General features: G+C 48.8%; 2 protein-coding genes across 4 annotated transcripts in view; one reads left to right on the top strand and one right to left on the bottom strand.

Annotated features, from left to right (window-relative positions):
• LOC119969338 (cullin-4A) overlaps positions 1–4955 on the top strand; it is a 187190-nt gene extending 182235 nt beyond the window's left edge. For all 3 annotated transcript variants that reach the window (XM_038802850.1, XM_038802849.1, XM_038802851.1), the window contains one exon: positions 3556–4955. In XM_038802850.1, coding sequence (XP_038658778.1) covers positions 3556–3651 — 96 coding nt within the window. In that variant the 3' untranslated portion in view covers positions 3652–4955. The remainder of the gene's footprint in view (positions 1–3555) is intronic.
• Positions 4956–6740: 1785 nt separating this feature from the next.
• phex (phosphate regulating endopeptidase homolog, X-linked) overlaps positions 6741–26270 on the bottom strand; it is a 371262-nt gene continuing 351732 nt past the window's right edge. The window contains exons 22-23 of the mRNA XM_038802848.1: positions 21891–21967; positions 6741–8755 (exon numbers count right to left, since the gene is read on the bottom strand). Of these exons, the coding sequence (XP_038658776.1) occupies positions 8653–8755; positions 21891–21967 (180 nt within the window). The 3' untranslated portion in view covers positions 6741–8652. The remainder of the gene's footprint in view (positions 8756–21890; positions 21968–26270) is intronic.

The raw sequence follows: 26270 nt of genomic DNA, 5'->3' as shown, positions 1-26270 counted from the left end.
TCAGCCCTCCCAGCCTGCGCCGATCCAGATCCTTTATCTAAACCTGTTGCCTATTTTCCAAGGTCTACTTCTCTCTGTTCCCCACCCATTCATATATCTGTCCAGATGCATCTTAAATGATGCTATCGTGCCCGCCTCTACCACCTCTGCTGGCAAAGCGTTCCAGGCACCCACCATCCTCTGCGTAAAGAACTTTTCCCCCTCTCACCTTGAAATCGTGACCCCCTTGTAATTGACACCCCCACTCTTGGAAAAAGCTTGTTGCTATCCACCCTGTCCATACCTCTCATAATTTTGTAGACCTCAATCAGGTCCCCCCTCAACCTCCATCTTTCCAATGAAAACAATCCGAATCTACTCAACCTTTCTTCATAGCTAGCACCCTCCATACCAGGCAACATCCTGGTGAACATCCTCTGCACCCTCTCCAAGGCATCCACATCCTTCTGGTAATGTGGCGACCAGAACTGCACGGAGTATTCCAAATGTGGCCTAACCAAGTCCTATACAACTGTAACATGACCTGCCGACTCTTGTACTCAATACCCCGTACAATGAAGGCAAGCATGCTGTATGCCTTCTTGACCACTCTATCGACCTGCGTTGCCACCTTCAGGGTACAATGGACCTGAACTCCCAGATCCCTCTGTACATCAATTTTCCCCAGGACTCTTCCATTGAACATATAGTCCGCTCTTGAGTTTGATCTTCCAAAATGCATCACCTCGCATTTGACTGGATTGAACTCCATCTGCCATTTCTCCGCCCAACTCTCCAATCTATCTATATTTTGCTGTATTCTCTGACAGTCCGCCTCGCTATCTGCAACTCCACCAATCTTAGTATCATCTGCAAACTTGCTAATCAGACCACATATACCTTCGTCCAGATCATTTATGTATATCACAAAAAACAGTGGTCCGAGCATGGATCCCTGTGGAACACCACTAGTCACCTTTCTCCATTTTGAGACACTCCCTTCCATCACTACTCCCTGTCTCCTGTTGCCCAGCCAGTTCTTTATCCATCTAGCTACTACACCCTGAACCCATACGACTTCACTTTTTCCATCAACCTGCCATGGGAAACTTTATCAAATGCTTTACTGAAGTCCATGTATATGACATCTACAGCCCTTCCCTCATCAATTCACTTTGTCACTTCCTCAAAGAATTCTATTAGGTTTGTAAGACATGACCTTCCCTGCACAAAACCATGCTGCCTATCACTGATAAGTCTATTTTCTTCCAAATGTGAATAGATCCTATCCCTCAGTATCTTCTCCAACAGTTTGCCTACCACTGACGTCAAGCTCACAGGTCTATAATTCCCTGGATTATCCCTGCTACCCTTCTTAAACAAAGGGACAACATTAGCAATTCTCCAGTCCTCCGGGACCTTACCCGTGCTCGAGGATGCTGCAAAGATATCTGTTAACGCCCCAGATATTTCGTCCCTCACTTCCCTCAGGAACCTGAGATAGATCCCATCTGGTCCTGGGGACTTGTCCACCTTAATGCCTTTTAGAATACCCAAAACCTCCCCCTTCCTTATGCCGACATGACCTAGAGTATTTAAACATCCATCCTTAGCCTCAACATCCGTCATGTCCCTCTCCTTGGTGAATACCAATGCAAAGTACTCATTAAGAATTTCACTCATTTCCTCTGATTCCACGCAAAAATTCCCTCTTTTGTCTTTGAGTGGGCCAATCCTTTCTCTAGTTACCCTCTTGCTCCTTATATACGAATAAAAGGCTTTGAGATTTTCCTTAACCCTGTTAGCCAAAGATATTTCATGACCCCTTTTAGCCCTCTTTATTGCGCATTTGAGATTTGTCCTACTTTCCCGATATTCCTCCTAAGCTTCATCCGTTTTGAGTCGCCTTGATCTTATAGAACATAGAACAGTACAGCACAGAACAGGCCCTTCGGCCCTCGATGTTGTGCCGAGCAATGATCACCCTACTTAAACCCACATACCCAACAATCCCCCCATTAACCTTACACTACGGGCAATTTAGCATGGCCAATCCACCTAACCCGCACATCTTTGGACTGTGGGAGGAAACCGGAGCACCCGGAGGAAACCCACGCACACACGGGGAGGACGTGCAGACTCCACACAGACAGTGACCCAGCCGGGAATCGAACCTGGGACCCTGGAGCTGTGAAGCATTGATGCTAACCACCATGCTACCGTGAGGCCCCACGGTATGTATGCTTCCTTTTTCATCTTAGCTAGTCCCACAATTCCACCCGTCATCCATGGTTCCCTAATCTTGCCATTTCTATCTCTCATTTTCACAGGGACATGTCTGTCCTGCACTCTAATCAACCTTTCCTTAAAAGACTCCCACATTTGGATCCAGCAGAGGGCAGCAGAGTGGAGCTACTGATTGGCTGTTCCTGGTAGATTTGCATACGTGCAGTGCGGTCAGCGTAATTTGAAGGTGGTTTGTGGGGGGGCTGTCGTCAAGTGACAGTTAAACCCGAAACACTTCCTCAGTGTTTCCCCCCCCTACTCTCTCCTCCAACCAAAAAAAACAACCGTGGTTGAAAAAAGGGCAGCCCGGTAGCATTGTGGATAGCACAATTGCTTCACAGCTCCAGGGCCCCAGGTTCCATTCCGGCTTGGGTCACTGTCTGTGTGGAGTCTGCACATTCTCCCCGTGTCTGCGTGGGTTTCCTCCGGATGCTCCGGTTTCCTCCCACAGTCCAAAGATGTGCAGGTTAGGTGGATTGGCCATGCTAAATTGCCCTTAGTGTCCAAATTGCCCTTAGTGTTGAGTGGGGTGACTGGGTTATGGGGATAGGGTGGAGATGTAGACCTTGGGTAGGGTGCTCTTTCCAAGAACCGGTGCAGACTCGATGGGCTGAATGGCCTCCTTCTGCACTATAAATTCTATGATCTATTTCAAATGTGGATTTACCCTTAAACAGCTGCTCCCAATCCACATTCCCGAGCTCCTGCCCGATTTTGTTATAGTTGGCCTTTCCCCAATTTAGCACTCTTCCTTTAGGACGACTCTCGTCTTTGTCCATGAGTATTCTAAAACTTACGGAATTGTGAGGTGGAGTCTGGGCGAAATTAATTGATTTTTCAAGGGGAAATGTGAATTAATATATTCCAGATTAGCACAAACTTTAGAAGCACAAGACACATGCTCATTTTACTTGATTTCTTTGTTCAGAATAGGGTATATTAGACCGAGTCTGAAGCAAGGTAGCACAGAAAACATATTCAATGTTGTTATAGTGCCGGGCTGGGTGGTCAGAACCTAGTTTGGAGCGGGAGCAGATCCATGGTGGCTCTCCATAATTCAGAAGAAGTGAGAGCATCTGTGTTGAGATACAGCAGACTGATGTGTGTGAAAAATTTAAGTGCTATACTGTTGCAGTAAGGGTGCTTTTCTGGGACTGTTTTTAAGATGTGTAGCTTTGACAGACGAGATGTAGACATTAGGTGCTGAGACCAGAGAGAGGAGGGTGTCCGATGTCTAATCAGTGCTTGTTTTTGTTTTCCCCTTGTCCCTGCTTTATCTCTAATGTTCAGCCAGGAGATCTGAAGAAAAGAATTGAGTCTCTAATTGATCGGGACTATATGGAGAGAGACTCAGACAATGCCAACCAATACCACTATGTGGCATAAAATACAGACCAGGACTGTGTTGATGCTCGATCTCAACCCCATGATGCCAGTAAAATGTCAAGAGCACTGATTCCGTCTCCACTCTTTTCAGATTCTCTTTTGATTGTTACACACAATCTGTCTTTGCCACGTCTCAAAAATTAGAGTTTAGGAGATTCTTTCGGGAGTTTCGCTGTTGGGCATCCCTTTCACACAGATTTCAGCATAAATCTTTGCTTTCCTGAGACTCACTTCACTAAAGAGTATGGAAAGGGTGCAGATATAAACACTTTTGAAGTAGAACTCCATCTATTTCTCGCAAGTGGCTGATGACTGATTGTTTCCTTGTTCAGTTGGTTTCACATAAGGTTCATGCTGTCAACTTGTGTACTTTTCTTTTAGTTCTGATTCATTATTAAAAAAATCTGTCTGGAGTTATTACTCCCCTCAATATATTACCAGTGGCCACAGCTGGGAATCTTTCAAGAGTGCTGTTAATATATAGAAAATGAACTGCTGAAGGCCCTGAGTGTAAAATGCTCCACACTGCAAACTGCCATTTCTGAAGTGAAAAATAATTATTTTTAAATGCATCAAATTGCATTTACAACCATAACAGCTAATAAAATCACTAAATTTGAGCAAGAGTTACCCACCGCACATTGCAGGGTAACAGATGGAATTTTGGGCATCATGCTTGTTTTGACATCAATCAAAAGATGTTTCTTCAAAATAGAGAGAATGTACTTGAAGTGCCAAAGACTAGAATTTCAAACATATATTCCATAGAACCTTTCTATAAAATATTAGCTGCTTTTGCAGGAATACCCAGTACTCTAAAGTCAATCCTGCTCACACTATTTGCTTTTGGTAGATAAACAAGCCTCCTTCACTCAGCACCATCAATCCGCAGGTGAATAGACATTGTAGGTTTCATCCACAGTAGTTTTTCTTTTTGGTGACTCATTGGATTTACACTGTGATTTTGCAGGAATGTAAATAAATGAACGACAAAGCTTTGTACGATAGAGATGTCCTCTTATGTATTCTTTCACACTGTAAATCATTCTGTTTGGTGGAGATGGTCAGCTAAAACTTGGAGCTTTATGATAACTTGTTACATATTGTAAATATGTCACCTCAGTTCAAAATGTGCTAAAATTATTGGGGTCTTGTCTTGCGATTACTGAATATAAAATGATTTTCTGCCATGGGTTGTGTTTTTATTGGTATTGCATTTATACAACTTATAGCTTAATAAATTTTTCACATCTTGTAACCTTATGTATTTATAATGACAAAATTAAAGCAAAAATCAGCTGTAATTTTTGTATTTTTAATCATCTCAATACACATGGATCTGGCAGTTGCCGCTTTTGCTTTTAGCTGGTAATCATTGACACTAATGCTCAAGGTACTGAGCTGTTGATTAAATAATAAAGGTGGTTGGGATGGGAGACAGCTGTGGAGGCCAGACAGATTGTGCATGAGGGTGAGATGGTGACAGTTTTCCCCACTCCAATGGAAGGTTAAGCTTGGGGAAGATAAGATGTACATGATAAAGTAGACAAGGAAATGGTCAGCGATGGAAAAGGAATATAGACCTTGGGAGTGAATACAAAGAACAGTACAGAACTCCAAACCTGAGCCGATCACCTGTCTAATCTAGACCAACCGCCTGTATCCTTCTATACCCCGTCTGTTCATGTGTCTATCTAGATAAGTCTTAAAGGTCGCTAATGTATCTGCCTCAACCACCTCACTTGGCAGTCCATTCCAGACCACCACCATCCTCCATATAAAATAACTTCCCTCGCACATCTCTACTGAGCCTATCCTCCCTCACCTTGAACTTGGGCCCCTTGTAATTGTCATTTCCGCCCCGGGGGGAAAAGCCTCAACGGTTCACCATATCCCAGTGTTCTTCAAAGTCAGGGACGCGACCCGCGGGTGGGTTGCGGGCTGGTGTCCGCGGCGCTCCCGATCGCGCAAATCCCCGCGCAGCAGCCAGCTTTTCATAACGCCGGCTGCAAGCCGCCATGAACATGTTTTTAAAAATTCGGGCCGCATTGCGCATGCACGTCGATAATCGGGCACGCATGCGCAGTGTGGCCGCTGTTTTTTAAACGGTTGCAGCTTTATGGTTCACAAGTTCTGTAGTGGTTTTTATTCATTTATTTTATTCATTTGATTTTTGTTTTCATTTATTTTTTTCATTTGATTTTTGATTTTTTTTTACAAGTTCGGGGGGAGGGTTTATTTGATAAAACTTTACAGGAAAAAAATTCAAAACTTTGGACAGATGGAGACTCCATGCTTCCGACACAGGAAGGCTTCACCTTCATCCAACAGGTTCCATTGGAGGAGCGTGTACGAGGGCCAAAGGGACCCAAAACCATTTTCTCCATTTTTGGCAGCAGCAAACAAGGGAAGAGAAAATGGTGGGTCGCGCAGGTCGGCCTGCGTGGGTCATGCAGGTCGGCTGGGTTGGGTCCCAAAGATTGGCCGGGTGGTAAAAATGGGTCCCCAGAAAAAAGTTTGAAGAACACTGCCCTATCCAAACCCCTAATAATTTTATAAACTTCTATCAGGTCACCCCTCAGCCTCTGTCTTGCTCGGGAAAACAATTCCAGTTTATTCAATCTCTCCTCATTGCAGGGACCCAAGCAATAAGGTAGGCAGTTTCTAATGAATGAAATGAAAATCACATTGTCACGAGTAGGCTTCAATGAAGTTACTGTGAAAAGCCCCTAGTCGCCACATTCCGGCGCCTGTTTGGGGAGGCTGGTACGGGAATTGAATCGTGCTGCTGGCCTGCCCTGGTCTGCTTTAAAAGCCAGCGATTTAGCCCAGTGTGCTAAACCAGCCCCAATGGAGGAGTCAGATCTGGAGCAGGTGAGCTTGGTCAGAGAGAGATGAGGCAGTGGGTGTTTGGAAGAGAGCATGAGTGGGCTCAACCTTCTCAGCAATTGTTGATTAAGTCAGAGTTCTGCTTGGAACTGCTGGGCAAAAGAAAATCTAGTCATCCAATGTGGTCTTGTTATGGATCTGAATGTTTTCAGTTTTTCCTCCTTGAATGATTTGAAGAAGAGAATTCAGAAGATGTTTGATATCTTTCAAATTATTTATTTGATCTATGCACATGCTACATAATCCAGTATAAATTGTAAGTGAAGAATAAAAAAACCCTATCGTTAATGGGACTTTGAAAGTGAATTTACCTACCTCACTCTACCAGCAGGAGGTCACATCCTAAAGGAAGAGCAGGTGTCACCTTATCTATCCCTGACCTACTCTGCCAGGAAATGGCTGCATTAGATTCGCTGACTAACATTATTGGATAGCAATCATTGAGACGGTTTGGATGTTTTCTATACTAGTCTGCTGACATGTTGAGCAGTCCAAGAATGTTGGATGTTGGCAAATCTATCAGTATATTTCCCCATATGGTGTTCATTAATCATTGAATCTTGCAGAAATTGACCCTGCTGCCTGTCTATGGTCAAAATGTTGGACAGAGTACCCAAGAGTAAACCCACAATGTTCAGGTCAAAATACTTAACTATTCAGTTTCAATGTCTGTTTCAGTGTCTTGTGTTTATTGGACCAATAGAGCAGATTGATGCATTTCTGAAATTGTCAGAGTTCAACGCCAAAAAGTTTGGATGTGTAACATGATTAGACACATCACAGGGCCAGAACATGACCTCCATTGGCCAATCATCAGATGGCTAATTAAAATCCATGTCATATGACACATGATCATACCCTGGTTTATTTGGATTGAATTTCAGGGAACTGGATGTCACAACTGGCGAGGCACTAGCCTTTCTTCACTCAGTTGTAAATATTTGCTGGATGGAAGGCTTCCATGTTGAAATTAGACTTGGAAGTCTCCAACCGGCTCTGAGTAAACAGAGCTCTTCATCAAATACTAGTCAGTCAGAAGGCACACAGGGTATGGAAGAAGTGTATTGTTGAGGTTTGACCAAAGGCAACTTTATTCTGCATCAAGCCACCTGACGATGTGAGAAATGCTTCATGTTCAAGCGTGTCTCAAACCTTTTGTGTGTGCACAAAATGAAAACTTCAAAAAGAAAAATTGTCTTGATTCAATTTTATATTTTCAAAATTTGACTGCATAATTTGATTGTTTCCACAAATCCGGTGAACATTGTTCCCAGCATTTTAACACTGCTACTCCTTGCTCAGACTGGATATGGATACCTGCTGAGCTCCACTGATTGAGACTGTGCCATTGATGATGTTTTTGTTCATACATGAGCATATCCTGGCGAGGAGAACATTTATTGCCCATCCCGAATTGCCCTCAAGAAGGCAATGTTGAACAGTGCTGTTCTAGAAGGAGTTCCAGGGTGACGAAGGACGATGTTGTTTCAAGTCAGGATGGTGTGTGGCTCGGAGGGGAGCTTGCAATGAGGCAACTGAGGTTTGGGAAACGCTGGCAGGGGAAGACTTGTTGAGTTGTTGCACTGTTTCTGTCGGATTGTACACTCGTGGAGGAAGTGAATGTTTAAGTGGTACCAAAACAGGTGTTCAGCTTCTGGAGTGTTGTTCGAGCTGCATTAGCGGTGGACAATCCAGAAGTGAATTCGTTGCCACAGAATTCCCAGACTCTGATGTCACCGTATTTATATGACTGATCCAGTTAAGTTTGTGCTAACCCCCAGGATGTTGATGGTGGGGGTATTTAGTGATGGTAATGCCATTGAATGTCAAGGGGAGATAGATGATCTCTTGTTGGGGATGGTCAATGCCTGCAACCATTAGTTGTGAATTACCTGAGTCAATTCAAGCTGTGGGGTTTGGCTGTTTTACAAGCAAATGGGGACTGCAAAGGCCAAATAACAGATGGTTGGTCAATGTGGTTCCAATGTAAATACAAATAAATCAGAATGATGCATTTCACTAAACACCGAGTCAGTGTCACTTTCTTATCGTGTGTTATATATTCTGTCTTTCTGAGGTTAGTATGACATAAGCAGCACCCTTGGGAAATCCCTACCACACGCGACAAGATTTCTCTCCTCGATTCATTAGTGACGTCCTGGGACAACTGAAAGCTTTGCTGAATTCTTCAAAGTTACTCATTGCCCCAGTTACCCTGAAAGTAAAAGAAATGAATTAATCTTGCAAGCACCAATATTAACCCATTTCAAGTTTTAATGGAGAGAACAATGTTTTAAGTATTGGAACATAGAAGACCAAACATACATAGAAAATAGAAGCAGGAGGAGGCCATTCGACCCTTCGGGTCTGCTCTGCAATTCATTGTGATCATGGCTGATCAAATTTGATGCCTTGATTCCACCTCCCCCCAAATATCCCTTTATTCCTTTAGCCCCAAGAGCAATGTCTAATTCCTTCTTGAAATTAAACAACGTTTTGGCCTCAGCTACTTTCTGTGGTAGCAAATTCCACAGATTCACCACTCTCTGGGTGCTCAGTCAAAGAACAAGAAAAGTACAGCACAGGAACAGGCCGTTTGGCCCTCCAAGCCTGTGCTGATCACGATGGCCTAACTAAAAAAAAACTTCTGCCCTTACTCTGAGGAAGTGACAAAGTTCATTGATGAGGGAAGGGCTGCAGATGTCATATACTTGGACTTCAGTAAGACGTTTGATAAAGTTTCCCATGGCAGGTTGATGGAAAAAGTGAAGTATGGGGTTCAGGGTGTACTAGCTAGATGGATAAAGAACTGGCTGGGCAACAGGAGACAGAGAGTAGTGGTGGAAGGGAGTGTCTCAAAATGGAGAAAGGTGACTAGTGATGTTCCACAGGGATCTGTTGTTTGTGATATACATAAATGATCTGGACGAAGATATAAGTGGTCTGATGAGCAAGTTTACAGATGATACTAAGATTGGTGGAGTTGCAGATAGTGAGGCGGACTGTCAGAGAATACAGCAAAATATAGATAGATTGGAGAGTTGGGCAGAGAAATGGCAGATGGAGTTCAATCCAGTCAAATGCGAGGTGATGCATTTTGGAAGATCTAACTCAAGAGCAGACTATTGGGTCAATGGAAGAGTCCTGGGGAAAATTGATGTACAGAGAGATCTGGGAGTTCAGGTCTATTGTACCCTGAAGGTGGCAACGCAGGTCGATAGGGTGGTCAGGAAGGCATACAGCATGCTTGCCTTCATTGTACGGGGTATTGAGTACAAGAGTCGGCAGGTCATGTTACAGTTGTGTAGGACTTTGGTTAGGCCACATTTGGAATACTGCGTGCAGTTCTGGTCGCCACATTACCAGAAGGATGTGGATGCCTTGGAGAGGGTGCAGAGGAGGTTCACCGGGATGTTGCCTGGTATGGAGGGTGCTAGCTATGAAGAACGGTTGAGTAGATTAGGATTGTTTTCGTTGGAAAGACGGAGGTTGAGGGGGGACCTGATTGAGGTCTACAAAATTATGAGAGGTATGAACAGGGTGGATAGCAACAAGCATTTTCCAAGAGTGGGAGTGTCAATTACAAGGGGGTCACGATTTCAAGGTGAGAGGGGAAAAGTTTAAGGGAGATGTGCGTGGAAAGTTTTTTACGCAGTGGGTGCCTGGAACGCTTTGCCAGCAGAGGTGGTAGAGGCGGGCACGATAGCATCATTTAAGATGCATCTAGACAGATATATGAATGGGTGGGGAACAGAGGGAAGTAGATCCTTGGAAAATAGGCGACAGGTTTAGATAAAGGATCTGGATCGGCGCAGGCTGGGAGGGCCGAAGGGCCTGTTCCTGTGCTGTAATTTTCTTTGTTCTTTGTTCTTACTCGATCCGTATCCCTCTATTTCCTCCCTATTCATATACCTATCCAGGTACCTCTTAAATGCTACTAATGTGCCTGCTTCATCCACATCCTCTGGCAGTGCTTTCCAGGAACCCACTATACTGCATGAAAAACCTACCCCGAACATCTCCCTTAAACTTTCCCTCTCACCTTGAACCTGTGCCCCTTTATAATTGACACGTTCACCCTTGGAAAAAGCCTCTGACTATCCACCCTATCTGTGCCTAAAAAATTTTGTAGACCTCTATCAGGTCTCCCCTCAGCCTCCATCTTTCCAGTGAAAACAATCCTAGTTTATTCAACCTCCGAGCCAACACCTTCGAACACCTGGTGAACCTTCTTTGCACTCTCCAAAGCTTCCACGTCCTTCTGATAATGTGGTGACAAGAACCACACAAACTCCAAATGCGGCCTAACCAAAGTTTTATATAGCTGCAACATGATTTCCCAACTCCTGTACTCAATGCCCTGGCTGATGAAGGCAAGCATGCCATATGCCTTCATGCGGAGATGCCAGCGTTGGACTCTGGTGGGCACAGAAGTCATACACCAGTTTTGTTTCAAATCACTAGCTTTCAGAGCTGAGGAAGCTAGTGATTCGAAAGAAACCTGTTGGACTTTAAGTAGTCTTGCAACACCAGGTTAATCACTTTGGCCACATGTGTTGCCATCTTTAGGGAATTGTGGACCTGCACGCCCAGATGCATCTATGTTAATGTTCCTAAGGATTCTGCTATTTACTATATAATTCATATAGTAAACCAAGGTTATCCCTTATCTACAAACTATGACCCCTGGTTCTGGACTTACCCACATTGGGAACATTCTTTCTGAATCTACCCTGTCTAATCATGTTAACATTTTATAAGTTTCTATAAGATCGCTCTCACTCTTCTGAACTCCTATGAGTATAATCCTAACCAATTTAATCTCTCCTCAAATAACAGTCCCGCAAACCAAGGAATTAGCCTGGTAAACCTTTACTGCTCTCCCTCCACAGCATGAACATCCTTCCTCAGAAAAGGACACCAAAATGACACAATACACCAGATGTGGCCTCACCAATTCCCAATACAATTGCAGTAAAACATCTCTTCCTATATTTAAATCCTCTCGCTATGAAGGCCAACATACCATTTGCCTTCTTTATTGCCTGCTGTACCTGTGTGTTTCTTTTTAGTGATTGATTCATGAGGACACCAAGGTCTCGCTGAGTATCCACCTCTCAATTTAAACCCATTCAGATAATAATCTGCCTTTCTCTTTTTGCTACTTAAGCAGATAACCTCATGTTTATCCATATCATACTGCATCTGTCATTGTGCCCATTCACTCAGCCTGACACTAGGTACATGAAATACAATGTGCTATACTCCCACATTACATCACTCACCACAACAACATGTATTTATATACTCTGCTGGATTCTCCATTCCTGAGACTAAGTGCTGACGCCGGGGCAGGATTTGTGGGCTTTCGTGACAGTAAAACTGGTGCAGCACCTCGACCGATTCAGTGACCGTGAAGGGTCTAGCATCAGTACCACGTGGAACAAAATCAATTCCAATGAGAAACTGCTGGATTCAAGATTGACACTCAGGAGACTGGCAAATTGCAGTCATGTAGACACACTTCACTTTCCACACACACCATCCCAGCGAACAAGATGGCAGCAAGGTGACTGGCCCCATGATCAACCAACACTTAGCTTGAGACCCTCCTTGACACCGTGGAGGAAAGGCGGGTTACCCTGTGCCCAGCTCGGGAAGGAGGCTGCAGCCACCATCGTTTGCCATGCCTGGGTGCGGGTGGCAGAGGCAGTGAATGCCACGAGTAACACTATCCGTACCGGCCTGCAGTGCTGCAAAAAAACTGCATGACATCCTCAGGGTGAGTGTGCAGCAGGTTGTCCCTGGCACCCACCCCCATCCCACACACTCATTACCCACCCAAACCGGACGGCGCCAGAACCCCCACTCTGCACCAGATGCCGGACCTGGTAGCAGAGCGGGAATCACAGCAGGCCGCCTCCACTCCAGATATACCATCTGAGGATACACCTAGATGCAGCTTTAGGGCCCGTAAATCCAGAAAATTAAACGCCAGTTAAGTTGGCACTGGGCAGGGCACAGTTTAGTGATAGGGGCTAGGCTATGTATCGATATCTCAATTGTCATTTTAAACACCTCTTCACAATCATAGAATTTACAGTGCAGAAGTTTCAATGTGACAACCTTCCTCGATGCTCTGTCAAAAGAGTGCGAGTGGGGGAGGAGGGGGAATTTGCGCACGTTGGGGGTGGGTTTGGCTCAGGGACCGCAGTTCAGCCAATGCTTACCACTCCCGTGTCCCAACCCCCACCATCCCATCTTCGCCACCCCAGGGATTCGATGGGACCATCAGATGGGATGGGCAGCTCGCATGCAGGGATCACCCAGGTGGACGGTGGGAAGTCTAAGATGCACCTCATCGCAGAACGGGTCGTCATCATCCTCCATCTCATGGGCTGGATCTGTTGTTACTGCCAACCCAGGGCCCACCCCTCGTAGTGCGGCAGGTATGTATCATGGAGGGAGTCACTGCGGGGGGCATGGGTGGAAAGGGGGGATATGGTGTTCGCGTCCCGGGCAGTCCACCCCTCGTCGGCAAACCTGGAGGCGATCAGAGCGTCACTGAAGCGTTGGCCCTGACGCACAAGTGCGGCCTCCTGTGCCTGCTCGGGCCCCATGGCATGCCATCCTCGCCATCCCCAGCTTCCTCCTCGTTGGACGAGGACTGGTGTTCATCCTCCTCCAGCATGTCAGCCCTCTGCTGCGCAATGTTGTGAAGGGCGCAGCAGGCAGCCAGGGTTCGGTGACCTCCCAGCGCCATACTGGAGGGCGGTTCAGGCATCTGAACCACACCTCCAGGCATTGCTCGATCACGCCCTTGGACACTGCACAGGGGTCACTGTGGCGGGTCGCTGCATAGGCGTCAGCAGCCATGACCGCTACCCCCCCCCCCCCCCCCCAAGCTGGGGGTGTGCCTCGAAAAGGCCGGAATCATTGCTTGTGCCAGGATGTGCACATTGCTGGGTATAGAGCACAGACATGCATGATACGCATCTGATACGTTCAACGAGTGGAACCCCTTTCAGGGTTTGTGTAGAGCGGCCTATCATCTGCAGGTGCTCGTGGGGCTACATTCGTACCGTCGATCACCCCCCTGACCCGGATGTCGCAGCGATGGCGGCGATCCCCACTCTCCGGGCGTCCTGATGAGCTTGGTCCACATTGACATGGATGTATTTTGACGACTGGGCATATAGACCTCCGTGGCGGCGCGGATTAACCTCTGCACCGAGCTCTGTGAGATCCCAGACAGGTCCCCACTCGGCACCCGGAAGGACCCCATGGCATAATGGTTCAGGGCTCCGTCACCTTGACGGCCACCGGGAGCTGCTGTCCTCCCCCATTCCTCCGCGGTGCCTGGTGCGCCATGATCTGTCTCCCTGCATGCCTGGTCTAACAGGCCCTCGCATGACAGGTGCAGTATGGGTTAGCACAGTGGTTAGCACTGTTGCTTCATAGTGCCAGGGACCCGGGTTCAATTTCCGCCTTGTGTGTGCAGAGTCTGCATGTTCTTCCTGTGTCTGCGTGGGTTTCCTCCGTGTGCTCCAGTTTCCTCCCACAAGCCCCAAAACACGTGCTTGTTAGGTGAATTGGACATTCTGAATTCTCCCTCTCTGTACCCAAACAGGCGCCGGAATGTGGCGACTAGGGGATTTAAACAGTAACTTCATTGTTGTGTTAATGCATTATTATTATTACACTCGAGGCCTCCTGCGGTGCCTCCTTTGCACCTCCTCCTCCTTGGCCTGTTGGGCGGCCAGCTCTCCATCCTCAGCGGCTGCCTCCTGTTCCTCTGGGGCAGGCTTCGCTGCTGCAGCTTCCTCCTTCTAATCGAGCAGCTCCAGCTCATACAGCCACACAGTATCCCCCAGAGCTTGGGCGTGTCGGAGGAAGGCTACCATCGCTGATTGAATCCCAATATCCATTGTCTGCAGGGCATGAAAGGCCGACATTAGCATGGTGCGTACCCCATGCCCAATCAGATCCAACAGACTACAAGATGGCCGCAGTTGTCACTGCAAACTCTGTGCCTGCATGTCCCTTCCCCATCCCTGCACCCATGGCCTCATCAGTGCTGGCACCACTGGGGACTCTGGCCCTGGTGCCCATCCCTGCTGCCAAGCGTACCATCGTCTGGCACTGCCCTTGCCAGTGTTACGCTCCACGTTCTCCCCCCACCACCACCCCTGTAGGGGCTTCTGTGGACATTGCCTTGGGTGGGCCGCATGATATCCTGCTGGCAGGTGGCAGCCGGATGGGGGAGGTACGGCGAAGGGGGGGGGGGGGGGGTGCGGGGATGGAGCCTGGGGTGTGGGGTTAGTGGGTGGATGAGTGGGGGCTGGGATGCAGAGGTGAGTACCCATATGGCATGATTATTAAAAGCACAAGTGAACCCGGCGAACACCAGAGCGGGATTCACCGTTCCCCGACACCGATTTTGTAACCGGCGTTGGGGTGGAGAATCCTTCCTGAATCCGGGTGGCGCCTGTTTGACGCAGGTTTTGTGTCCTCCGCCCCTTCTGAAATGGCGTCATTGCGTCGGGCGGCGCAGGCCGTTCGAACGGCGTTAGCGCATCTCCTCAAGGCCCTCCCCCGATGCTCCGCTCCCAATGGCCCGAGTACCCGACCATGCGGTTGCTGTGTGGTCTCAACAGTCGGGAACATGCCATGGCAGCTGCGGACTTCAGCCCCCCCCCCCCCCCCCCCCCCCCCCCCCGCCGCCGCTGAGCATCACCGGCAACCTCGGTGCCAACTGGAAAATCTTTAAACAATTAAACAACGCTTCCAGCTTTACCTTGAAGCCACAGACCTGGAAGCTGCTTCAGATGACAGGAAGATCGCTCTCTTCCTCTCCATGGCCGGGGACCACGCCATTCATATCTTCAACTCTCTCACTTTTGCTGAAGGTGAAGACAAGTCCAAATTCAAGATGGTCCTCCTCAAATTTGACAGTCACTGTGACATCGAGGTAAATGAAAGTTTCGAGCACTATGTCTTCCAACAGCGTCTGCAGGGTAAGGATGAACCTTTCCAGTCCTTTCTCACCCACCTCCGCATCCTTGCGCAGTCCTGTAATTACGGGTCCACCTCCGACTCCATGATACGCGACCAGATCGTTTTTGGTGTTCAGTCGGACCCCCTACACCAACAGCTCCTCAAGGTAAAACAGCTCACCCTAGCGATTGCCATCGAGACCTGCGTGCTGCATGAACACGCCACTAACCGATACTCGCACATTCAAGCAGCTGAAACGGCACGGCAAGGTCCCCACGAGGCAGAGCGGGTACAGGCAATCAAGCAACTCCAGGGCCTCAGCCTGGAGGAGGGCGGCCATTTTGCGCGCTTTTCACGGCCTCCCATGCATACACGCACTGAACGAGGGGACGGCGACGCCGAAGATCGCACTGCGCAGGCGCGCACCACGTACAACCGCACCGCACATGCGCGGTGGCGCACCGAGCGTTCTAACGTCACGATGTGCGGCAACTGTGGCTCCGCCCACTTAAAGCGGCAATGTCCTGCAAAATCCCGTCGCTGCCTACAATGTGGCAAGCTCGGCCACTATGCTGCTTTATGCAGGTCTGCTCAACCTACTACCTCTCGTCGCTCCAACCAGCTACGCAGGGATGTCCGCGCCATCCAGCCCACGGTCACTGAGTCTGATTCTGACCTGATGCCGGACCTTGACACCAAGGACCATAACGCACCATTTCGGGTGGGCATCATTACCAAACACAAGATGCCCCGAAGACAAGAGTCAAGCCTCTCCCGGCATTCCGCATTGATCCGGACAACGAGTGGTGTACCACCCTCACAGTCAACCGATCCCGAATCCGATTCCGCCTGGACACCGGCGCTTCAGCCAATCACATTGCGTGATCTGACTTCGAAAGCCTACCATCCTGCCATCAGCCTGCCAGCTATTGGACTATAATGGTAATGCCATTGCTGCCAGTTGCTCTTGCCAGCTTGAAGTGTCGCACTAGTCACTAAAGGCTAACCTGCCATTTGAAATAGTGGGATCCTCCAAAGCCTCCCTGCTTGGTGCGCAAGCATGCAAACTGCTGAACCTTGTCCAAAGGGTTCACTCCCTCTCACCTGCCGACGCATCTGCATCTCAGGACACTGACTTTAGGACGCAGCTGGACGCCATCATCAACCAATACCACGGTGTATTCGAGGGCATGGGCACACTCCCAAACACTTATAAGATCTTGTTGAAACCAAATGCCACGCCTGTGGTGCACGCACCTCGCAGGGTCCCAGCATCCCTCAAGGACTGCCTCAAGCAGCAGCTGCAGGACTTCCAGGACCAGGGAGTCATTTCAAAAGTGACGGAACCGACTGACTGGGTCAGCTCCATGGTATGCGTGAAAAAACCTTCCGGCGAATTGCGAATATGTATTGATCCCAAGGACCTCAACTGCAATATTATGGGAGAGCACTATCCCATTGCAAAGCGAGAAGAACTCACCTGTGAGATGGCTCGCGCCAAATTCTTCACCAAGATAGATGCATCCAAGGGGTTCTGGCAGATCCAACTCGATGTATCCAGTTGGAAGCTCTGCACCTTTAACACCCCCTTTGGCCGGTATTGTTACAACCGGATTCCGTTAGCATCATCTCTGCATCGGCAGTGTTCCACAGGATTATGGAACAGATGATGTATTGAAAGGGTTTGCGTCTATGTGGACGACATAATCGTCTGGTCTACCACCCCCCAGGAGCACATTAATCGCCTCCAACGCGTCTTCCGACGAATCCATGAGCATGGCCTCCGCCTCAACAGGGCCAAATGCTCCTTTGGTCAAATAGAAATTAAGTTCCTCGGAGACCACATCTCACAGTTTGGTGTGCAGCCAGATGCGGACAAGGTATCTGCTATTAAGGCCATGAAGACACCGGAGGACAAGAAAGCGGTCCTTCGCTTCCTGGGCATGGTCAACTTTCTAGGGAAATTCATCCCTAACCTCGCCTCTCACTCCACGGCTCTCAGGAACCTGGTCAGGAAGACGACAGAGTTCCAATGGCTCCCCGCCCACGTACACGAATGGCGGGAACTCAGGGCGAAGCTGACCACGGCCCCGGTGTTGGCACTTTTTGATCCAGCCGAAGAAACGAAGATTTCCACGGATGCCAGTCAATCAGGCATTGGAGCAGTGCTCCTTCAACATGATGATACCTCTCATGGGCTCCCGTTGCATACGCGTCACGTGCAATGACGCCAACCGAAAAGCACTATGCGCAAATTGAAAAAGAGTGCCTGGGCCTTCTTACCGGAGTCGTTAAATTCCATGACTTTGTCTATGGACTCCCAAAGTTCACAGTCGAAACAGACCACAGACCGCTGGTCAATATCATTAAAAAAGACCCTAACGACATGACGCCTCGCCTGCAGCACATTCTCCTTAAACTCAGGCGCTACGACTTCGAGCTCGTCTACACCCCGGGCAAGGAGCTCATCGTCGCTGACACCCTCTCCCGGTCTGTCACCACACCTTGCGACCAAGCGGGATTTGTTCGCCAGGTTGATGCTTATGTGGCATTCGCTGCATCCAATCTGCCCGCCACGGATGAACGACTCATCCAAATTCGTCGTGAGACGGCCGACGATCCCCTGCTCCAACGTGTCATGCGCCACCTAACGGACGGACCCTCAATTCTATAATGTTAAAGATGACCTGGTGATAGTAGATGGGATTCTTCTCAAGCTGGACCGCATTGTCATCCCACATAGCATGCACAACCTTGTCCTCCAGCAGCTCCATGAGGGCCACCTGGGAGTGGAGAAGTGCCGCCGATGGGCCCATGAGGCAGTGTACTGGCCTGGGATTAACGAGGACATAGCTAATGCCGTGCTCAACTGCCCAACATGTCAGCGATTTCAGCCTCCGCAACCAAGGGAAACCTTGCAACCCCATGAGTTGGTCACGTCCCCCTGGACCAAAGTGGGCCTGTTCCATGTGCTTGGCCGGGACTACGTCCTCATTGTGGACTATTTCTCGAAGTACCCGGAGGTGTTAAGGTTGCACAAACTCACCTCAGCTGTGGTCATTCGTGCGTGTAAGGAAACCTTCGCTCGACACGGCATCCCGCTCAGGGTCAAGTCCGACAATGGCCCCTGTTTTGCCAGTCAGGAGTGGTCCAACTTTGCCAGATGGTACAACTTCACACATGTCACGTCCAGTCCCCTTTACCCCCAATCCAATGGTAAAGCAGAGAAGGGAGTGCACATCGTAAAAAGGTGTGCAAGGCGGCCAATGCTGGTTCTGATTTTTACCTTGCCTTGCTTGCCTACCGCTCCGCCCCTTTGTCCACCGGCCTGTCACTGGCTCAACTACTCATGAATCACACGCTGCGGACGACAGTGCCGTCCATTCATGTCCCGGACCTCGACCACGTTCCGGTCCTTCGCCGGATGCAGCTGACTCGGGCCCAGCACAAATCGGCCTACGACTCCCATGCCATGGATCTCCCTGCTCTGGCTCCCAATGACAATGTCCGTGTCCGGCTTCCAGATGGTGGCTGGTCCGCTATCGCTGTGGTGCTCAGACAAGTTCATTCTTGGTTCGTCTACCGGACGGCTCTCTTCTGCGCCGAAATAGACGGGCACTGCGACTCCTTCCGCGCTCGCCACGTGATCTTCAGATCCTGCCTCGCCATCACGACGACCCCATCATGGACTTTGCAGATCTCCCAGTCGCTCTGCCACCCTCCGAGTCTGATGTCGTCCAGCCCGTTCCAGAACCGGCGGCTCTTGACCCACCCTTGAGACGGTCAACCAGAATTCGTCGCCCACCTCAGAGACTAAATTTATGAACTGTCTGAATTCATGGACTCTCTGAATTGTTTCATTGCTCTGTTTAATCAACTCACTGGTTTGTACATATTGTTGTTAGTTACTATTTTGTTGCATACTGTCCATCCCCACTCGACACCTTCCAATGTAAATAGCTTAGTGTTTATGTACATAGTCTTGTAAATATGCTCGCACATGCCACACGTAGTTAGGAACACTCTCATCATACATTATTTATTGCCATGAACACACTTTTTTTATAAAAGGGGGATGTCATAATATACACATCAGTATTTAATGGTGCAGACACATATTGACTGACACACTGCAAGACCAATCAACACATACAACACAGAAGCCAATCACCAATTAGGGCACGGTCACTATAAAGCCAGAGGGCACTAGTTTTCCCGCTCATTCGGGATGCAGCCTCTGAGACAGACAGAGCTCGCAGCTAGTAGCACAAACCTTCACCATGTGCTAACAGTTTAGACTGGTCAGGATAGGCATAGGTCTTCAGTTAGTCTAACATAGTGTCGACCCACAGTGCAAGTATGTTCAACAGTTCTTAGTTTAATAAATACTGTTGTACTATTGCAAGTGTTGATAGCCTGTCTATGTTACTGCTAAGGTAAACGCAGTCTCCACAGATCCAGAGTACCCAACACATCCGTGTCCTCCCCCATACCCCCACCATGCCAGATGTGTTGCACTGTCTCTGCTTAGCCAGAGTCTTCGACGGCATGCCTGGTCCGGCAGCTCCTCGAATGACAGGTGATGCCGATACACATGAGGCCTCAAGAGACACTTTCTTGGCACCTCCTCCTCCTCGCCCTGTTGGACAGTCGGCCCTCCAGCCTGTGTGGCTGCCACCAGCCCCTCTGCAGCCCATTCTTCTGCTGGCCGTTCTGCTGCTGCCCGCTCCACTGCTGGCCGCTCCGCTGTTGCAGCTTCCCCTCCTCTCCGAGCAGCCCCACTCATGCGGCCGCAGGGCATCTCGCAGAGCTGCGACCATCGCCACAGCGGCCAGCATTGCTGGTTGAAAAGCAAGTGCATTGTCTGCAGGGGGTGGAAAACCAACATGGTGCATTCTCCCATGCACAGTCAGGTTCCATGGGCTACATGGTGGCCCCGGTTGGCACTGCGGGCTCCGCCCACGCATGTCCCTCCCCACCCCAGCACTCCTGTCCCATCGGTATCCAGCATCAGCAGCGACCCCCCCGGTCCTGGCCGAGGTGGATGGTCACTGGGTGAACAACAAGGTGGTTTCCGTAATGGCGATCTGTGCCCCGGCACCGCCCCAGTCCTGTGGGGGGGCACCATGGCTGCTCGGTCTGTCCCCCCTGCCTCCCCTCCCCCGGCCTGGCTGGGGCCTCCCGCTGAAGCCAGCACAGCCGGTGTCTGGGCCGATAGCCCGCAGTCTCTCCGTGCCATTTCCTACCTCCTCTCTTTTTGGGAACTCGGCCCATCAGAGGGGGTGAATCACGGAGGCCCCGAAGAATAGGGTGTCACGCCCGCGAATGATATGCCCAATGTAATTTTACCCCACGCATTTTCGGGGTACCAGAGCTTCGCGATTTGGCGACAAACCGGCGCCAACCGCGATTTTGGCATCGGAAGTTATTCTGTGCCCAATCACGTTTTGCAACTTTGGCGTTGGGAAACGGAGAATCCAGCCCTAAGTGTTGACGCCGGCGCAGGATTCGAGGACTTCCACGACAGCAAAACTGACGCTGCACCTGGACCGATTCAACTACTGTTGTCACGTGTAATACAATCAATTCCAATGAAAAATGGTGCGGGACTTGTGGGGTCCGGGATTGGCACTCAGGAGACTGACAACCTGCAGCCGCAAATACACACTTCACTCTCCACACAGACCATCCCAGCCAACAAGATGGCAGTGGTTGCGCTCAGGGGTGTCCATACAGCTGATGGGTCGGCTGGGCCCAGAGGGCACCCATGGGCTGGTCACCCTCAGTTCACATTGGGCAGTCAGCATCATACGCAGCTGCATAGCTGCCTTCCTGGCTGCGGCAATGGTGTTCCGTGTCCGTCCACCACAACCCCACAGCCCACCTCCTGACCACACCCCACTACTCCCCCCCACTCCTGGCCCTGGCAGAGGTCCCCGGCCAGCGGGACAACTGTCAGGGAACTATGGCGATGGACACTTTCCGGACGCCCACTCTCTCCCTCAGCAGCCATCAGGCTGGTTTCACGATTTTTAAAAGCACAAGTGTTGGGGACGCAGCCCATCGAAGGCGGAGAAACCCGGAGGTACCGGAGAATACCGGGTCAGACCCGCTAATGATATGCAAACGGTGTTTACTGTACATGCGTTCCAGACTGCATTGACGCCGCTTCGAGGTGATGGAGAATTGCGATTTAGCGTCAAATCAGTGCCCGCCACAACTTTTGCGTCAGAACCTATTCTCCGCCCAATCGTGTTTCCCGATTTCAGCGTCAGCCAATAGGGAATCCCACCCATGATGTTTTAAGAATAAATAATTTGTAAATGGGAATTAACCGATGGTTTGAAATGTACCTGAACTCAGGAGGGCTGTGAACTCCATTCAGAATTTTATTCCGAGCTGCAGCTGGTCTATAAGTGCTGCATCGAACCTAGGAAGAGGGAATATTAACACAATAAGTATTGTCAAAACATCAACTGACGAGGAAGCAGCATCCCAGAGATACTGGAGTGCCAGCAGCATAGATAAACAGGGGGGCAGAAGTAAGTAGTACAACTGCCAGTCACTGAAACAATGTACAAATGGCGCACCTCTCTGCGTAGAGAGTGATCTCCCTGTGTGAGAATGATCTCTCTGTGTGAGAGCGATCTCTCTGTGTAGAGAGTGATCTCCCTATGTGAGAGTGATCTCTTTGTGTGAGAGTGATCTCTCTGTGTAGAGAGCGATCTCTCTGTGTACAGAGTGATCTCCCTGTGTGAGAGTGATCTCCCTGTGTACAGAGTGATCTCCCTGTGTGAGAGTGATCTCTCTGTGTACAGAGTGATCTCCCTGTGTGAGAGTGATCTCCCTGTGTACAGAGTGATCTCCCTGTGTAGAGAGTGATCTCCCTGTGTACAGAGTGATCTCTCTGTGTGAGAGTGATCTCCCGGTGTGAGAGTGATCTCCCGGTGTGAGAGTGATCTCCCTGTGTGGAGAGTGGTCTCTCTGTGTAGAGAGTGATCTCTCTGTGTAGAGAGTGATCTCTCTGCATAGAGAGTGATCTCGCTGTGTTGAGAGAGATCTCCTTGTGTGAGAGTGGTCTCTCTGTGTAGAGAGTGATCTCCCTGTGTGAGAGTGATCTCGCTGTGTAGTAAGTGATCTCCCTGTGTTGAGAGTGATCTCCCTGTGTACAGAGTGATCTCCCCGTGTGAGAGTGATCTCGCTGTGTAGAGAGTGATCTCCCTGTGTGAGAGTGATCTCCCGGTGTTGAGTTGTCTCCCTGTGTAGAGAGTGATCTCCCTGTGCAGAGTGTGATCTCTCTGTGTAGAGAGTGATGTCCCTGGGTAGACAGTGATCTCCCTGTGCATGATTGATCTCTCTGTGAAGAGAGTGATCTCTCTGTGTAGAGAGTGATCTCTCTGTGTAGAGAGTGATCTCTCTGTGTAGACAGTGATCTCCCTGTGTAGTGATCTCCCTGCGTAGAGAGTGATCTCCCTGCATAGAGAGTGATCTCCCTGTGTAGACAGTGATCTCTCCGTGTCGAGAGTGATGTTCCTGTGTAGAGACTGATCTCCCTGTGTCTAGAGTGATCTCCCTGTGTAGACAGTGATCTCTCTGTGTAGAGAGTGATCTCCCTGTGTAGAGAGTGATCTCTCTCTGCAGAGAGTGATATCTATGTGTAGAGAGTGATCTCCCTGTGTCTAGAGTGATCTCCCTGTGTAGAGAGTGATATCTATGTGTAGAGAGTGATCTATCTGTGTAGAGAGTGATCTCCCTGTGTAGAGAGTGATCTCTCTCTGCAGAGAGTGATATCTATGTGTAGAGAGTGATCTATCTGTGTAGAGAGTGATCTATCTGTGTAGAGAGTGATCTCCCTGTGTAGAGAGTGATCTCTCTCTGCAGAGAGTGATATCTATGTGTAGAGAGTGATCTATCTGTGTAGAGAGTGATCTATCTGTGAAGAGAGTGATCTCTTTGTGTAGAGAGTGATCTCCCTGTGTAGAGAGTGATCTCCCTGTGTAGACAGTGATCTCCCTGTGTAGAGAGTGATCTCTCTCTGTAGACGGTAATCTCTCTGTGTAGACAGTGATCTCCCTGTGTAGAGAGTGATCTATCTGTGTAAAGAGTGGTCTCTCTGTGTAGACAGTGGTCTCTCTGTGTAGACAGTGATCTCTCTGTGTAGAGAGTGATCTCTCTGTGTAGACAGTGATCTCCCTGTGTAGACAGTGATCTCCCTGTGTAGACAGTGATTTCTCTGTGTAGACAGTGATCTCCCTGTGTAGAGAGTGACCTCTCTCTGTAGACGGTAATCTCCCTGTGCAGACTGTGATCTCCCTGTGTAGACGGTAATCTCCCTGTGCAGACAGTGATCTCTCTGTGTAGACTGTGATCTCTCTGTGTAGACAGTGATCTCTCTGTGTAGACAGTGATCTCTCTGTGTAGACAGTGATCTCTCTGTGTAAAGAGTGATCTCCCTGTGCAGACAGTGATCTCTCTGTGTAGACAGTGATCTCTCTGTGTAGACAGTGGTCTCTCTGTGTAAAGAGTGATCTCTCTGTGTAGACAGTGATCTCCCTGTGTAGACGGTAATCTCCCTGTGCAGGCAGTGATCTCCCTGTGTAGAGAGTGATCTCTCTCTGTAGACGGTAATCTCCCTGTGCAGACTGTGATCTCCCTGTGTAGACAGTGATCTCCCTGTGTAGAGTGATCTTCCTGTGTAGAGTAATCATCAGCGGGGGGGGGGGGGGGGGGGGGGGGAGGGGGGTTAGAATAGTGTAGAGTGGGGGGGGCGGGAAGAATGGTATCTGCACACTAATGTATATTGTTACTGTTTACAATGCCAAAATTACCTCAATAAAATTGTTTAAAAAAAAGAGTGATGTCCCTGTGTAGACTGTGATCTCTCTGTGTCAAGAGTGATCTCTCTGTGTAGACAGTGATCTCTCTGTGTAGATAATGATCTCCCTGTGTAGACTGTGATCTCTCTGTGTAGAGAGTGATCTCTCTGTGTAGATAATGATCTCCCTGTGTAGTGATCTTCCTGTGTAGAGAGTGATCTTTCTGTGTAAAGAGTGATCTTTCTGTGTAAAGAGTGATCTTTCTGTGTAAAGAGTGATCTTTCTGTGTAGAGAGTGATCTTTCTGTGTAGACAGTGATCTCTCTGTGTAGACAGTGATCTCTCTGTGTAGTGATCTTCCTGTGTAGAGTGTGAGCTCTCTGTGTAGACAGTGATTTCCCTGTGTAGTGATCTTCCTGTGTAGAGAGTGATCTTTCTGTGTAAAGAGTGATCTTTCTGTGTAAAGAGTAATTCTCTGTGTAAAGAGTGATCTCTCTGTGTAAAGAGTGATCTCCCTGTGTAGACAGTGATCTCCCTGTGTAAAGAGTGATCTCTCTGTGTAGACAGTGATCTCCCTGTGTAGAGAGTGATCTCTCTGTGTAAAGAGTGATCTCTCTGTGTAGACAGTGATCTCTCTGTGTAGTGATCTTCCTGTGTAGAGAGTGAGCTCTCTGTGTAGACAGTGATTTCCCTGTGTAGTGATCTTCCTGTGTAGAGAGTGATCTTTCTGTGTAAAGAGTGATCTTTCTGTGTAAAGAGTAATTCTCTGTGTAAAGAGTGATCTCTCTGTGTAAAGAGTGATCTCCCTGTGTAGACAGTGATCTCCCTGTGTAAAGAGTGATCTCTCTGTGTAGACAGTGATCTCCCTGTGTAGAGAGTGATCTCTCTGTGTAAAGAGTGATCTCTCTGTGTAGACAGTGATCTATCTGTGTAAAGAGTGATCTCTCTGTGTAAAGAGTGATCTCTCTGTGTAGACAGTGATCTATCTGTGTAAAGAGTGATCTCTCTGTGTAAAGAGTGATCTCTCTGTGTAGACAGTGATCTCTCTGTGTAGACAGTGATCTCCCTGTGTAGACAATGATCTCTCTGTGCAGACAGTGATCTATCTGTGTAAAGAGTGATCTCCCTGTGTAGAGAGTGATCTCCCTGTGTAAAGAGTGATCTCTCTGTGTAGACAGTGATCTCCCTGTGTAAAGAGTGATCTCTCTGTGTAGACAGTGATCTCTCTGTGTAGACGGTAATCTCCCTGTGCAGAGTGTGATCTCTGGGTAGATAGTGATCTTCCTGTGCATGATTGATCTCTCTGTGTAGAGAGTGATCTCCCTGTGTAGAGTGATCTCCCTTTGTAGAGTGATCTCCCTGTGTAGAGAGTGATCTCCCTGTGTAGAGTGATCTCCCTGTGTAGAGAGTGATCTCCCTGTATAGAGTGATCTCCCTGTGTAGAGAGTGATCTCCCTGTGTAGAGAGTGATCTCCCTGTGTAAACAGTGATCTCTCTGTGTAGAGAGTGATCTCCCTGTGTAGAGAGTGATCTCCCTGTGTAGAGTGATCTCCCTGTATAGCGTGATCTCCCTGTGTAGAGAGTGATCTCCCTGTGTAGAGAGTGATCTCTCTGTGTAGACGATAATCTCCCTGTGCAGACAGTGATCTCCCTGTGTAGAGTGATCTCCCCGTGTAGAGAGTGATCTCCCTGTGTAGAGAGTGATCTCCCTGTACAAAGAGCGATCACCTTGTGTATGTGTGGTGTGTGATTAGGACGGGAACATGCAGGTGATGGAGTTCCCAGGTATCTGCTGCTCTTGTCCTTCTCGATGGCAGTGGTGGTGGGTTTTGAAGGTGGTGCCTACAGAACCTTGGTGTGTCCCTGCCGTTCATCCTGTAGATGGTACACACAGCTGCCACTTTTCTTTGGTGTGGGA

This window comes from Scyliorhinus canicula, chromosome 7 (assembly GCF_902713615.1).
Source record: "Scyliorhinus canicula chromosome 7, sScyCan1.1, whole genome shotgun sequence".
Classification (NCBI taxonomy): domain Eukaryota; kingdom Metazoa; phylum Chordata; class Chondrichthyes; order Carcharhiniformes; family Scyliorhinidae; genus Scyliorhinus; species Scyliorhinus canicula.
Note: the sequence above shows the minus strand (reverse complement) of the source record. Positions and strands in the feature narration are given on the sequence as shown.